This window comes from Vespula vulgaris, chromosome 6 (assembly GCF_905475345.1).
Source record: "Vespula vulgaris chromosome 6, iyVesVulg1.1, whole genome shotgun sequence".
Lineage (NCBI taxonomy): Eukaryota > Metazoa > Arthropoda > Insecta > Hymenoptera > Vespidae > Vespula > Vespula vulgaris.
The window spans coordinates 4,732,124-4,747,232 of NC_066591.1; the positions used below are offsets into that span (position 1 = coordinate 4,732,124).

The 15,109-nt window shown below is 31.6% G+C and overlaps 2 protein-coding genes across 6 annotated transcripts in view; one reads left to right on the top strand and one right to left on the bottom strand.

Annotated features, from left to right (window-relative positions):
* The window catches only part of LOC127064438 (rhophilin-2), a 41,521-nt gene extending 30,397 nt beyond the window's left edge, over window positions 1–11,124 (top strand). For 4 of the 5 annotated variants that reach the window (XM_050995480.1, XM_050995478.1, XM_050995479.1 and 1 more), the window contains 11 exons: window positions 3,833–3,948; window positions 4,051–4,182; window positions 4,322–4,397; window positions 6,817–6,894; window positions 7,403–7,786; window positions 8,251–8,349; window positions 8,426–8,696; window positions 9,055–9,249; window positions 9,410–9,639; window positions 9,734–9,886; window positions 10,019–11,124. In XM_050995480.1, the coding sequence (XP_050851437.1) occupies window positions 3,833–3,948; window positions 4,051–4,182; window positions 4,322–4,397; window positions 6,817–6,894; window positions 7,403–7,786; window positions 8,251–8,349; window positions 8,426–8,696; window positions 9,055–9,249; window positions 9,410–9,639; window positions 9,734–9,886; window positions 10,019–10,219 (1,935 nt within the window). In that variant the 3' untranslated portion in view covers window positions 10,220–11,124. Of the gene's footprint in view, window positions 1–2,125; window positions 2,537–3,832; window positions 3,949–4,050; window positions 4,183–4,321; window positions 4,398–6,816; window positions 6,895–7,402; window positions 7,787–8,250; window positions 8,350–8,425; window positions 8,697–9,054; window positions 9,250–9,409; window positions 9,640–9,733; window positions 9,887–10,018 lie in introns of those variants that run through there. The other variant, XM_050995477.1, reaches the window with a different exon arrangement.
* Window positions 4,392–6,559, bottom strand: LOC127064695 (dynein axonemal assembly factor 11). Its single transcript, XM_050996135.1, has 4 exons — window positions 6,161–6,559; window positions 5,765–6,038; window positions 5,393–5,655; window positions 4,392–4,930 (listed from the first exon to the last, which is right to left on the bottom strand). Exons 1-4 carry the CDS (start codon window positions 6,487–6,489, stop codon window positions 4,477–4,479), a joined length of 1,320 nt encoding a protein of 439 aa, XP_050852092.1. The 5' UTR covers window positions 6,490–6,559; the 3' UTR covers window positions 4,392–4,476.
* Window positions 11,125–15,109: the final 3,985 nt, after the last annotated feature.

Consider the following 15,109-nt stretch of genomic DNA (forward strand, 5'->3'; position numbering starts at 1 on the left):
GACGATGTTTATTATAGAATCGTGAATCGTGATTTTCAATCGAAAGATTATTATTAACTATCATTAGTTTAATCGTTCGATTTATTCACGTTTCGAAATGTTACTCGTTTATGTAGCAATACGAAAGATTATTTAGAATTCTTTGTTTGTATTTTTTTTCTACTTTAAATCGGAAGATAGACTTTATTTAATTGTTATAAAGAGACGTTACGTAATTCGTCGGGCGTTTTTTAAATGTTCTTCCAATCACAAAAATATCGATCATAAAAATATTAGAAAATTTGCATAATCGATTTCATTTCATTTCGAAACTGTGCGGACGCGGAAGAAAAAAGTGTATCGAGTGAGAATGAGCGAATAAATAAGGATGCTCAGTACTACAGTATTACTATTATCTACTATCATATTACTACTATTGCTACTACTATTACTACTACTACTACTACTGCTACTACTACTACTACTACTACCTGTTACTACTACTACTACGATATCACGTTGCTCGATCATATTGGCAATAGTTTAATCAGACTGGAACGAAATTATGGTAACGAAGTCGCGCTTCTACGAGCAACTCCGTATACTACGTATATTATGTGGAAGTGTAAAAAAAAAAAAAGAAAAAAGGAAAAAAAGAACACGAAAAGGCATTCGTCCTCCATACGTAATACTGTAGCTCATATCGCGAAGAAAGGAATATTTCTTCTAATCGAGAAATATATTATCTTCGAAGTAATGACTTGCTACTTGTCGATTCTTCTTTATTGTTTTTAAAGTTTTTCTGCAAAACTTTTGACATATAAGCGAATGATTTCTTTACAAAGTTTATTCATAATACAATACATGCATATGTCTATATACGGATATATGTTAAACGACATGGCACATTTAATAAGATTAACACGTTCAAATTATTTCCGTTCTACTTTCGACGAGAAAAATATTTATTACAAAAGGAAAAAACAGGCAAGATTTCTTTCGTAGGTATCGTTGATTTCGAGCTGTACGATGAAATGTTGAGTCAAACAGCTGGACAAATTTTTTCGTGGTTATAGAAAAAAGAAATCGATGTAAGATCCTTTCTTTTTATTTTAAAAAGCAGTGATAATTATCATTGGATCGTGAATTATGAATATGGTGTTACGCGAATTCCGAATATGACAAAGGCGAACTTACTTTTTCCAACGATTAAAAAAAAAGAAAAAAGAAAACTTTGGTCGAGTTTCGTGTTTTATCGCTTCGTGTTTAATCCACTTGACTAACGTTACCTTATCGCTTTTTGCATTTATAACGAATCGATACGCTTCTAATTACAAAAGCGTGGTCGAATAGTCCGTTTAAAATTCGTTATTTCGACAAGCTTGGGTATACTTGATTTCTCTGAAAATGAAAGTTTCGAAAGGAAAGAAAGAAAGAAAGAGACATAATAGGTAACTTCGTTTAACAAATTCGATCGAAACGAGTAATGCAAATGACACGCGTTCGTTCGGCCCAACCCTGATCGATCGCGCGAGACTTTTACGCTCCTTTTCCTGTTCCCAGCGGATTTGAAAGGGCATACGGGCAAGTCACTTCAAAAGAGCAATTTACATTCGAATCTACGTGTAATTTATTTTTTCAATATACGAAATAAAGATGTTTGTTGAATGATTTTTCGAAAGAAAAGAAATTATCTTTAATTTTTATATTATTCTTTTCGACAAATATATATATGTACATATTAATGCATCGAAAAAATTATTTATCGTTTATATCGTTTCGATATACGTCATTACGTAATATATAATCGTAATAAAATTTTATTTACGATTTTTAATCTATTTTGTATCTTTAAAGTTTTTAGTATCTTTTTTCTTTTACACACGTTATTTCATTAAACAATAAAAATTCTGTTTTCCTCGTATACTGCTTTTCCTTCTATCTTTATCGTTCCTCGTTTCGATATGTGTTATCAACTTATTACTTGTTAAATTAAATTAAAAAAAAAAAGAATTGACTATTATCTTTAACGAGAAGTCGAAGCATATTTTTTAATAACTTTTTTCACAGAATAAACGTACGTTTTACGTATATAATAATGTAATATATTAATGTTGAAAGAGAATCACTTTGACCAAGGAACAGTTTGACAGTAAAGAATTTTCAGATTCACTCGACTCACCAAAGAGATTTATTACGATTTGTAGAGAGAAACGTCGCGTCATTCGGGAAAACGGTCTCTCAAAGCGTACCGTTCGTCCACCATCGATGAAACGATATATTTTGACTATTAAATGCGAATGAAATTGCATAAAGAAAAAGAAACGAAGAAGTTCGATGACGCGTCCCTCGCGATAACATGCTCAAGTGGGTACACTATTCACCGTTACCGAAAAACCATACAACCGTGACGTCGCCATTAAAAAAGGACGAAAAGGATAGATCTACGAACGAACGAGAAAATGAAAAGGTTTATTCAAATCGATTATCACGTTCGACGAAATCACAAACGACGGAAGAAAATGAAATATTGGAATGCACCGTAAAGTATTTAGGGGTAAGAAATTATTTAAAAGAAATAGTAAAAGGAATGATAAAAAAGAAATCTTATTTTAAATGTGACGAGATAAAATAATGAAATATTGGAAGACACCTTGTAAATAAATTATTTTAATACAAATGGGAAAAATAAATGAAGAATCGATAAAGAAAGGTATGATACTTTCTAGCTTTTTTATTATATCATTACATAGTTATTATAAATACGATGAGATATAGTACACATAATCATATTAAATATAACGAGATAGAATGAAATATTGAATGAGATATTGTTATAAAAAAAAAAGATAAGAAAGACTCGACAAAAAGAAACAATGATACTTTTATTTGTTTCTTTGTTTTATTATTTTGAATCATTTCAGATCTTTATTGAAATGTTACAACGATGAACGTCAACGAATAAATATGATTGATTTTAATAACGAATCGTATAATTTTTGTAGGTAAAAAATTGAAAAATATATATATATATATATGAATATAAAAGAAAATGTAGAACAAATAAAATTAACGATAAAACGTCAACTTGGAAAACGAGCTCTCGATAGAGTCGTATATAACGGCATAATCGAATAAATGGCGGCAAATTGTAGTCGAGACACAATGACACGATGTGGCAATTCATAGAAAACAATCTAACTAGAGAAGCTCGGTGCATGTATAAAACTGGGCGTACGTCGAACGTCACGTTACTGCACATCCTCTTGCATCATACATGAATTCAAATATATAAAGCTTCTTCTTTCTAAGTAAAATGTATTCGAAAACGTACGAACAATGTTTTATAAAATAAACGGATCTTACAAAGTACTTCGTCTAGTTCGTCGGATTGGTTTTTTCTTTTTTTTTTTTTCATAGTTACGGTTTTGTCCATCAATCTTTCTCTTACTACGTGATACCTTAAATGATAATTTCATGCAAATTTATTCCACGTTAGTGTGAAAGAAAGGTGACATGAAAATTTATATTTCGTATAAACGCGTCGATTATTTAACGTATGATCCTTCCTCTTTTCTCTTTTTTTAAATATATTTAGGAAATATATTTTATTATTGTACTAATCTTTATTATACTAATACTTGGATGGATATAATAATGGTTAAAGTCATATACAATTAAGATTATTATTATGTTCTTTTATTTTTATGGAATTTAATGAAAAACGACATTGTGTTGCATATATTTTATTGTGCGTTAAATTACGTTAACATACGTATATACATATGTTGTAATTTTATAATCATACGCATAACAATTTTTTATAACACATTTTTAATTTCTTCGATTTTAGGGGTCAGATCCGAGGGTCGCGACTTGCAGAGGAAAATTGCAGAATAAACGAAGCAAATTGAATCAGGAGATAAACAAGGAGCTTCGATTGCGCGCAGGCGCAGAAAATCTTTTCAAGTTAGTTGACCATTTCATAGAATAAATTAAGTCAAATCTTTATGGTATGATTTGTACGATTAATTTAACGCGTACGATTTTTAAAACGTATACGTTTTACAGAGCGACGACGAACAGGAAACTCAAGGAGACCGTAGCTTTGGAATTGAGCTTCGTTAATTCGAACTTGCAGCTGTTGAAAGAACAGTTGGCAGAACTGAATAGCTCGGTGGAACTCTATCAGAATGTCGACGGGTTAGTTTTTTTCTCTAATTGCTATATCTTTTTCACATTCTTTTTAACTTTTTTTTTTTTATAGACATATTTAACTCTTTTTACACGTTTGAAATCGTTCTTTCTCTCATCGTTATTTTCTTTTCTTTTTTTTTTGCAGAGAGGATCCTGTGATGCCAATGATACCTTTGGGTTTAAAAGAAACCAAGGATATAGATTTTCGTGATCCATTCAAAGTGAGTATTTAACTTAACCATCAAATCTAATCTAACGAAACAATTAATTCAATTGTCAATCGTAAAAGAATTTTCTTCGTCATTCGAGCGGTGGGACCTCAGGATTATCGATAAAATCGTTGGGTATGACTTTCTCTTTGATTTGATCAACCGTTAGCTTTCTATTAACTTTCTTCCTCGAATTTTCAAATATCTTAGAAAAATCAAGCTCGTCGATTCTCGGTGGCCCGATCTCGAGAAATTCTCGCGTAGACGTGAATATTTGATTCTTTATGCTGATCACAGCATTATCTTTCTTCGTAGGATTTTCATTTTTCGTGGTCCTTGAGGTAATCGAGGTTCCGTGTAACGTCATTGAAGGATGTAAACGAGGCATCGTTATAACCAAACTACCGGTTGTTACGTTCCGTTTTGCACTACTCTTATCGACGAGAATCTCGCAAGGTAGAGTTAGTTGCAAAATTTTACCCTTTATCGTCACCCTCACGTATGTTGGTTGAATGTCGACGTCTATGTAAGACGTGTCGAGGTACCTGTAATTTTATCGAACAGAGCTTCTCTTGTAATACTTATTTCATCTAGATTATCTTCCGACACAATCGCAGAAAGTTATTCTTATTTACTCGATATAGAAAAGTGAGTAATGAAGACGATCATTTCATTAAATTTTTGAAGGAATCTACAAATTTCTTGGAACTTTTATATTTCCTATGGTATTATAAACGTATGCGTGTACTCTATCCTCTGAACAAGTAGACTTAGAATTTATAAGAAAGAAAAGAAAATGAGATTACGAGGATCCACAAATAATTTTGGTTCGATATCAAAGATATCAGAAGAAATTTCCAAAGTTGTAGAATTCAATAAAAATTTATGCACGCGACGAAGAGAATTGAAACTTTTTCGAAATCTATTATTAATATTATTATGAACTATATCTGTATTATATCGCGATTATCGAGGAAATGTTTCTTGATATGATGATAAATTTTTACCTGTAAACTCCAACGTCCAAGATCACGTTATCCCGATCGTCCTCGTCGTTTAATATAAACGGTACTTTCGGATGATTCATGTTATAAGGCTTGCCACATGGACTGAACAATTTCGGCACGAATTTTTGTTTTTTCGTTTCATCCGAAATTCCATGTTTCTTCTCTTCCGCTTTTAACGAATGTTGCACGATCGCAATTCGATCTTCCGGCGTGTGATAACTCTTTTGTTTCCAAAATCTTTCATTTTCCGCGTCCTCATCTTCCTTCAATAATTTCATTTAAAATTTTATCACGAAGAAAGAGAAAAACAAAAGAAAAGAAAAAAGAATTAAACATCAACGAAAAAAAAAAAAATTAGAAAATAAAACTTACGTTCTCCTTTATTTCCGTGATTTTTAATTCTTCTTTCTCGCGAAATTGTTTTATCTGAGCCTCTCTTATCTTTTTATAATTCTCATAACCTCTGATAACGTCTCCCTTTGCTCGAGCGTATACTTGCAAAGCCTTTATTCGTTCAGATCGTAGAATTTCAACCATGTCGAGCTCTTTAAGCTGTGGCAATGTTGAAATTACATACTTCCTGTATCCCTCGTAATCCGTACAAGGATTTCCCGTCAGCATCAACTGTTCCAAATTCTCGTTATATCTGGGACACCGTAAACATTTCGTCTTTTTTGAATATTCCTAAAGTATTCCAATCGATTTTAACCAATTAACGTTCGTCATTATTCTCGTCGTTCTTAGTTGAACAAATTAAATATAATTTACCTTAAAGTTTTGACGCTTCTTAAATCACCGATAAAGTTTATCGTAAGATCCAGCTTCTTCAAACTTTCGAGACCCTGTAAATTCTCGATAACTTCGATATTGTTCAATGCGAGATTCAAGTATTCCAATCTCTTTAACATATTGAGATTTTCGATCTTGGGTATGATGTTGTATTGCAGAAGTAATATTTTTAAGTTTCGACAAACTTTGTCTAAAAGCTCGATCTTGTCGATGTTTTCCTGATGCAACGATATTTCTTCCAAAGTTGATATCTCGCCCTCGTTATGCTCTGAACGTTTACGTATCAGATCAATAGTGATTCGTACCATTTTTCCTCTTAGAAAATCTCTATTTTTTTCTGTATTTTTCAAAGAAGTTACAACTTCGATAAACGTCGATGAAACGCTGTTGTCGCACTTTGTTTTGGTTGCTACGTAAATATCGATTTAATAAACCATTCAGATAACAATCGATTGGCTATCCCTTTAAGAAGTTTAAATTCTTATTTAGAATTTAACTTACGTTGCTCTTAAAAATGTATTCGTCTGTGTCGAATCGTGGATAAAAACAGAAAAGAGAAAAGAATAAAGTTTCGTTCAACAAAAATAATTACGTGTGAATGGAACGTCAATGATATGAATATATTCATGTTTTAGGACTTTATCCTAGAGCACTATAGCGAAGATGGTGAGAATTACGAAGAAGCTATTGCCGAACTTATGGAGACGAGACAGGTAAAAAAAAAATCCGGTCATCTATATGCATGTGCTATGTAAGAAAAAATATATAATGTGTATATAGTATGTATCTGAGGTATAGAATTTACTTAACAGGTAGATTACGAATATAAAAAGGATGAAAAAAGTTTATGCAACTTCCCTACTGGTTATATTAATTTTTTTCTTTTTTCATCGATAGATATTATCTCATCTTTAAAGAAAATTTTCAAAACGACTATGTTGCAGTAATAATCGTTATAATTTAGTTAATTATAATTATATACTTAATAACCCGGTAGTCTTCAGTGATTATATATTTCCTTGATAATATAGTAATAATTATAATATTGTAGGTATAAATGCAGTCTAATTATGGTGTAGTTATAAAAACATTTATATGTACAGTACATATACTGTTTTTACGTGTTTTTATGTATTTATACACGCGATCATTTCTCTAAATATTAAACATATAAAAAGAAAAAAAAAATGTTTTAGACGAATACGATCTTTTTTTTTTCAGGCAACGAGAACACCGACAAGAGACGCAGCAGGTATAGCCCTGCTTTTGCGTTACTATAATCAGCTTTACTTCATCGAAAGACGCTTTTTTCCACCTGACAGAAGTCTCGGTATACATTTCGAATGGTTCGATTCTTTGACTGGCGTACCGAGTCGTCAACGCACTGTGGCATTTGAAAAGGCATCGATTCTGTTCAATGCTGGTGCACTTTACACACAATTGGCCGCTAAACAAGACAGACACTCCACTCGTGGCTTGGATCAAGCCGTCGATGCTTTTCTTAGAGCCGCTGGAACATTTCGATATATTCACGAAAACTTTACCAATGCACCGAGCATGGATCTTGGACCTGACATGCTTGAAATGCTCGTTCAATTAATGCTGGTACGTTTACGTATACGTCAATTCAACCATCTTATGCTCGTATAAATGCGCTTGCCTGTAAAAAAATCTTTTTAACTATGACAACAAAAAATTGATCGAATCAAACGTAATATAATTTTATAGATAATTCGTATATCATTGGCCGAAATTTCAGATCGATCGTTTGAAAATTTTTCCAATGGTGATCATTTTATTATAAAGACTTTTTTATCTTCAAAATTAATTAATCGATTTTAGAGAAACATCACGTTCAAATCTTTTACGGGATTTGAACAACGTCTTTTTTAAGATTTTATAAAATAAATTGAAATGAATTTATTACGAGAATATTTGTAGTTGAAAATTGACGATTACATCGTCGAATCTGTCCTGTTGAAATTCTACGAATGATTTTTACAACAAAACGCGAAGATTTTTCGATGATCGTTACTATTCACGATATATTCGAATTTCTTTTATTTCAGGCACAAGCGAGGGAATGTCTGTTCGAGAAATTGGAACTTCAATCGAGAGAAGGGAGAACGATCGATATTTCCTTGGACTTAGCTCAAGAAGCTGCACAAGTAAATTGTTTTTACGATAATCTTGATAAATCTGTAATTAATCAATAATTTATATCTTCCTGTTGAATCGTTCAAGGTTGCCGCTGTTTACAACGACGTTCACGCCTTGATATCTCGGGAACCAGTTCGTGATTATGTCCCAGAAACTTGGATTTCTTTGATATTGGTTAAACGTGAACATCATTTAGCACTCGCTCACAAACATCTCGCTGCTGGTTTGCTAGATAGACCGATCGCGGATTTTCGAGTGGAAACGAAACTCACATTGGAACATATTCAAAAGAGCGATGGGAAAACGCAATTGGAAGTAACCGTGCCTAGAGACGATAACGAAAGAAAACTTTTAGGTATATCAACTTTTAGGTTCTTTTTATTAGAAAAATCGAAGGATCGTCTTATTAATATTTGTTTCTTCAGAATGTTTGTACTATCGATTAATAATTCAATTTTATCAAATGCTCGTGAAGGTGATAATGTTCTTTCCATAAATTTTTATGTCTTTGCTATTTAGAGATACGAAATTGAAATGGTTTATTAAATTAAAGGAAAACCAAAATTTTTAGAAAAATACAAATTTATAAAGAGTTAATAGAATTCTACGTTTCGGTATATGAATGAACGAAACTAATGACACGTTTCGATACGTACACGATATTAAAAAAATTTTTTCCTTTTTTAATTATTTATTTCCTTTTACGAACACAGGCAAAGCACATTTAAGGGAAGCTCTGGTTTTGCACGAGGAAAGCCAACGGCTGCAAAGAATGTGCAGAGAATTGAAAGGCAAACAGGCGCTGGCGAAGGTCTTGAAAAAAGGACATGAAGCTACGCTCGATATGTATAATAAAATTGGTGACGAAGATGATTTTCGGGAACTATTAGATCCCCCGGATATCATCGGTAAATATAAAATATATCATTCTTATACTTTTTCTATAAAAACAATATTACAATGTATAAATAATAATTGCATTAATATCATTCAATTAATATCATTTTCCATAAAAATAATATTGCAATGTGTAAATAATAATTGCATTAATATTTAATTAATATTTAGCGTCTACTAAATTTCAACTGAGCATCACTCATCCGGATTTTGGTCAACACGGAGTCGAAGATCTATTTAGATCATTAGGACCCGTAGCTATATTTTCTGCAAAAAGGCATTGGACCGCACCGAGAAACGTTCAACTTCAAAGAGGACCAGATGGTGAAGGTTTCGGATTTAGCGTGCGCGGAGATTCGCCAGTAATCATAGCTGCCGTAGATCATAATTCTTTGGCTGAAGTGAGTGATTCAATTTTCTATGAAAAAAAAAAAGATATTTTTATTTAAAAAATTTCATCATATATATATATATGTTCATTTATATTTACAACAGATGGCTGGTATGAAGGAAAGTGATTTTATAGTCGGTATAGGTGACAAGGACGTTAAATGGGCTTCTCATGAACAGGCTGTAAGGTTGATAAAACAATGTGGTGACTTTATTAACCTAAAATTGGTCACACCAATGGATAGAAATTACATGAAGGTAAAATAATTAATTTATGAATTACAAAAGATTAATTTCATCGTCAATCGACCTGTTTAAATCGATGTCATAATCACGATTATGATTATTCGTCAACTGATACATATACTCGTAGTAACGTAATCATTTTAGAAACCCGGAAAACCGAGTCAGCATGACAAAGGAAGCGTTTCAGCGAGCAGTTCATCGGGAGTGTCTTCTGGTCAACCCAGTCCGGCTGGTTCGGTTACAACCGCTCACGTTACAAGGAGATTACCATGGAATCCTTTTAAAAAATCGGTTAATCAACGAGATAGCAGGGATCTTACCTTTGACAACGTTATTTTGAGATGATCGTTGAGAAATCAGAAATCACCTTTAAGGGCACGTAGAGTGAATCAACTTTTAGTTGCGTGCCTCTCATCCGGTAGTAAGGTACCTTCGTGTGTATTTATGTACGACGCAAAGAGAATAAAAAATACTTAGATTAGATCGGATTGTATTTTTATAAAAATGTATATGTATATATATATATATATATAATGCATTTTTATAATCCGATCTTCTGTCTTTTCATCACGAACGTTTGCATTTTTCCATTTTGTGTCTTCAACGTAAACTCGATGGATTTGTATTATAATTATCGTTTAGAGCGAAATAAAAGAGCTTACGCGTTGGGAAAATGTAAACGTTAAATTGTAAAATGTGTGCAGTTTATTGTCGATCATACATATCGTTTTAAACGTTTCAAAGTAAGTAGGTATGTATATTGATTCGTTATTATAATCTCATGTATAGATACGTGCTACAAAGATAATAGATATATATATATATATATATATATATATATATATATATATATATATATATACCATGCCAATGTTTGTCATTTCACGCGATCGTAAATTTAATATATAGCTATACATTACCTTCTCATTCGTCTAATGATTACAATTAATTAATTGTTTCAAAACAATATCAGCGATTATGTAAATAGAGAGAGAGAGAGAGAGAGAGAGAGAGAGAGAGAGAAAGAGAGAATGAGAGAGTGATGTCACGATTTAACGTGTTCCCATGAATATTCTACATATTACAAATTTCATCGTTCGCATAGAGACACTTATAATGAGCAAAAATCGAAAACATAATAATTGAATCATCATTGGCTCGTAGAATCTCTTTTTTGTAAATTTTCTATCTGTTCTTTCGTACGTACTGTAATATAAACCGAATAAAAATATCTTCGATTAATAAATATGCATGCTTTCTGTTCCTTTTTTTTTTCGTTCCTGAATAAATTATAGATATATAATTACAATTAATTGTATGATCACGGTGTTAAACCTGATTTATTGCTCGTGTAAATTGTTTTATTTATTTTCATAACAAAAAAAAAATAAAGATAAGAATAAAGAATAAATAAGAACAAGAAAGGAAGAAAAGAATGATAATAATGATATACAAAAGAGTTAAGGAATTTCATCCATATATGTATGTGAATATATATGTAAAAGGAACTTATAAGAGAAATTTTATCTCAATAATTTTATCTCTAACACGAAGAAATTCGACACGTCCTTCGCTCATTCGAGACCTTACTACCATGGTGAGAAACGAATGGAACTTTATAGAGAGAAAGATGGAGAAAGAGAGGAAGAGAGAGAGAGAGAGAGAGAGAAAGAAAGACAAAAAGAAAGAAAGAAAGAAAGGAAAAAGATAGAGAAAGAGAGGAAAAGAGAGAGAATCTGCAAAAGATGTTGAGAGTCGAGGCGACACCGTTGAGGGCAACGTACTTTCGTTTCATCGAACGCCAAAGAAGGCTTTTTAGGGTCAGTGGAGAAAGTCCAGCAGCTGTTATTGCACCAGCTTACCACCAACGCTCCAGTTCAGTACACTTGGATGCTCTTGGATGCAGTCACGTGCGATGTTCGACCCTCTCTCTCTCTCTCTCTTTTTTTTTCTTTTTCTCTTTTGGCGAAAGAGAGAAAGACGTCTTGAAAAAGAAAGAGACAGAAAGAAAGAAAAAGAAAATATGGAACGTCTCTAGAGGAAGAGGAGGATGGGATACAGTTAGATTTTTAGATACGACGTATAAAATGAACTAGGTGATATTATATTTTTGTTATATACACGTACTATCGTGTTCTTATTCAATTGAGTCATTAATCTTATCGAAATTTGATAAACATTAAGTATCCTAAAATAATATGTTGGTTTAATATTTTCGTATAAAGTTCAAGCACGATCTATTGAGATTGGAGTGTAAAACTTTTGATCGATTATTTAATTAATAATTATTTTCTAAATGATATATCAATTTTCATTCATTATTGTATTTATTCATACATGTATATGTATGAATTGCAATTTGTGAATTTTGTATGTCGATCGTCCTATTATCGAACGATACTATAATTATTTCTTTAAATGACTTCATGTATTAAAGTGCGTCGTAAGATTGATTACTTTAGCAAGGAAACACGCGAATGCACGTAATACATGTCTTTCAAGGTGATGCATATCAATTATGAAACTCTCTATAGTATAGAATGCAGATAGAATATAAATAGAGGGATATCAGTCACGCTCTATTTCCGCAATAAGCCGAAGCCGTGTCTCTGTAATATTTTCTGTATATCCTTTTACGTATATCTATCTTTTTCTCTCTTTAACGTCTTTACATCCGCATATCTCTCTCCTTCTCTCTTCGTTCTAATTTGTTATATTATGCTATTCTAATTAATTCTAAATTTTTAATATTATCATATAAATTTTATTCTGTTGCGTTCTCTTTTTATCATCATCGTCGTTATTAATATTAGTATTTATAATTTTCTATTTACTAATGTTTATAGCCTTTCGGTATTTTTTATAAAATTTTTTATTCATACAGGATGATATATCTAGCAATAATATGCATTATTCTATCTCTTTCTCTCTTTCTCTCTCTCTCTCTTTATTTTGCATATATTCGAAAGAATCTCAAAACTCGTCGAAGATTTTTGAATTCGTAATTAACATTTATCGAACGATCATTCGTACAATTTTTCTGAATATTATTCTCTATAAAATTCGAGTGGTATCTTATTTATTCGAATTGCGATGCGTCGTCGACAATAAACATTTCTGCTTTCGTTGTTGCAGAGAAAAGAAAGCGAAGCACGTCTGTATAATATATGAATATATTATTCTTTTATTTTATTTTTTTCCCCTCAGTTCGGTATAAATCATCTGAACGTCATTCCCGATAAAAATCGAGTGATATTTTATTCATTCGAAGAGCGTTTCGTCGGCAATAAACATTTCTGCTTTCATTGTTGTATAGGAAAGAAAGCGTAGCATGTTTCTATATAAATATTTTATTCTTTCATTTTTTTCAACATTGTAGTCTTAAATTGGTGAATAAGCAATATTGAATTTTTTAAGAATTTCTTGTATCTACGCAAACAATATTGTATTTAATATTTTTTAATGAAAATGCCGACATGTTTTATTAGTCGATACAATGAGCTAATTTAGATGCAACTCAAGTATCATCTCGTAATTTGATTTTCGTAGAATTTCGTACTTTCCTACGATATTTCTTATGATTAATATACGATTAAAGAAGGATGGATGGTTGATTGATTTTCAGGAAGAAAATGAACTAACTCGAGATGAAACAAAATTGGGACGTGAAAAAGAGAGAGCCTCGTCGAGGTTGGACTTTCGCTGACCCGAGAAACAACGTCACGCACAATGGATTATGTAATCGATTTTTTTTTACGTAATCGATTTTGTCGCGAGACATTACGACAATACAAAAAGACCTAAACCTCTTTTGAAAGGAGGACAAGTTTAGAAAAAAGAGTAATAACGAAATAACGAAAGCGTTTGGACAATTTTCGAAATTGTGTAACTTTTCTTAAATTGACAACAAAAGAAAAAGAAAAGATACATTAAAAATAGTCGTTAAAATGTTTTATCAGCTTCTACTATAAATATTTAGTATAGAAATTCTTTAAAAAATCTGATAAAGTATTTGCGAAAAAATGACTTTATCATAATATTGACTTTATCGTACGGTTTGAATGAAATTTTCGAAATCGACGTATTAAATGAAATTCATATAATCGACTTTTTAAAAGTTTTGTAGAAAATATATTTTCCACTCGTTAAAATTAACGAGGTGCTAATTAATACTATTCTCAAAGACTCGCAAGCAAATTTCAATTTTATATTATTCAATTGAGAAAAAATCTTAATCGAAGTTTCCAATTGTTGGAATATTTTTATTCGTATTCGAGATATAAAAGCATTTAAACTATTATCTAATTTTATAGGAAACATTTTCGACTAGAAATTTTCAGAATATTAATACCGTTCGATCTTGAACGCAAACCCAGACTATGTCGTGACGATCCCCGTAGTTCTTAGTACAGAAAGGAAATCTAGTTCGTCCCCACCACTTTAGTGGTGTTCGCTAGCTAGGACCTTTCACCATACGCCAAGAAAGACCATTTTATGAGTTATAAGAAAATGTAAAGGGAAATTCTTCATTCGGTTGCAAAAGAACAGACGAACAACGAACATATTGATGTTTTTATACATTTACACCCCTAATACGTTTGCGTTGTTTTTTTAAATTTCTCTATCGTTTTACGTTTATTTACGTTCGTCGTTCTTTTTCCTTTTTTAAAGATAAAAGATAAAAGAAAAGGAAAAATAATATTCCTGAGGGCTCGGATTTGAATGTGAATTATCGATAGGTTTTTTTACCATTGGAAAGATTCGAAGAATTTCCGAGGATCATTCATTTTTCTTTTATCCATACGTGTCCATTATCATTTTTTTTCTCGTGTTAATCAATTTTTAATACGACGGTAGAGATCACAAATTGCATTTTTCCCTCTTTCGACGAGTCGCACATGTCTCGTAAAATATTTTAAATTTTTCAAAAAGCTTCCTAATATAAACTGACGTTCTGAAGATTATCTATATGTAATCAAATCGAACGGAAAAGATTTTTTTATACCAATAAAACATCGACCACCGTAATGTTACATATGTTAACGTAGAATTATTAATTTTTCAATTTGTTTTACTACCTTTCTGAAAACAATTTTTCAATATACGTGAATTTTTCAACGCTGAGAATTTACGTAACCCTATAAAGCATTTTTTGAATCCTGTTATACCTAACAAAAATATTTTCGGTCGGCTTGCTAGCAAAAAGAATAATTTAACTGTATATAGGTGCATAAA

Excerpts from the sequence above, each read along its gene's own strand:
- LOC127064695 (XM_050996135.1), bottom strand. The coding sequence starts at position 6,489 with ATGGTACGAATCACTATTGATCTGATACGTAAACGTTCAGAGCATAAC. Across the intron at positions 6,039-6,160 it reads AGAAGCGTCAAAACTTTAAG|ATATAACGAGAATTTGGAAC; the intron begins GTAAATTATATT and ends ACGGTGTCCCAG. Across the intron at positions 5,656-5,764 it reads TCACGGAAATAAAGGAGAAC|GAAGATGAGGACGCGGAAAA; the intron begins GTAAGTTTTATT and ends AAATTATTGAAG.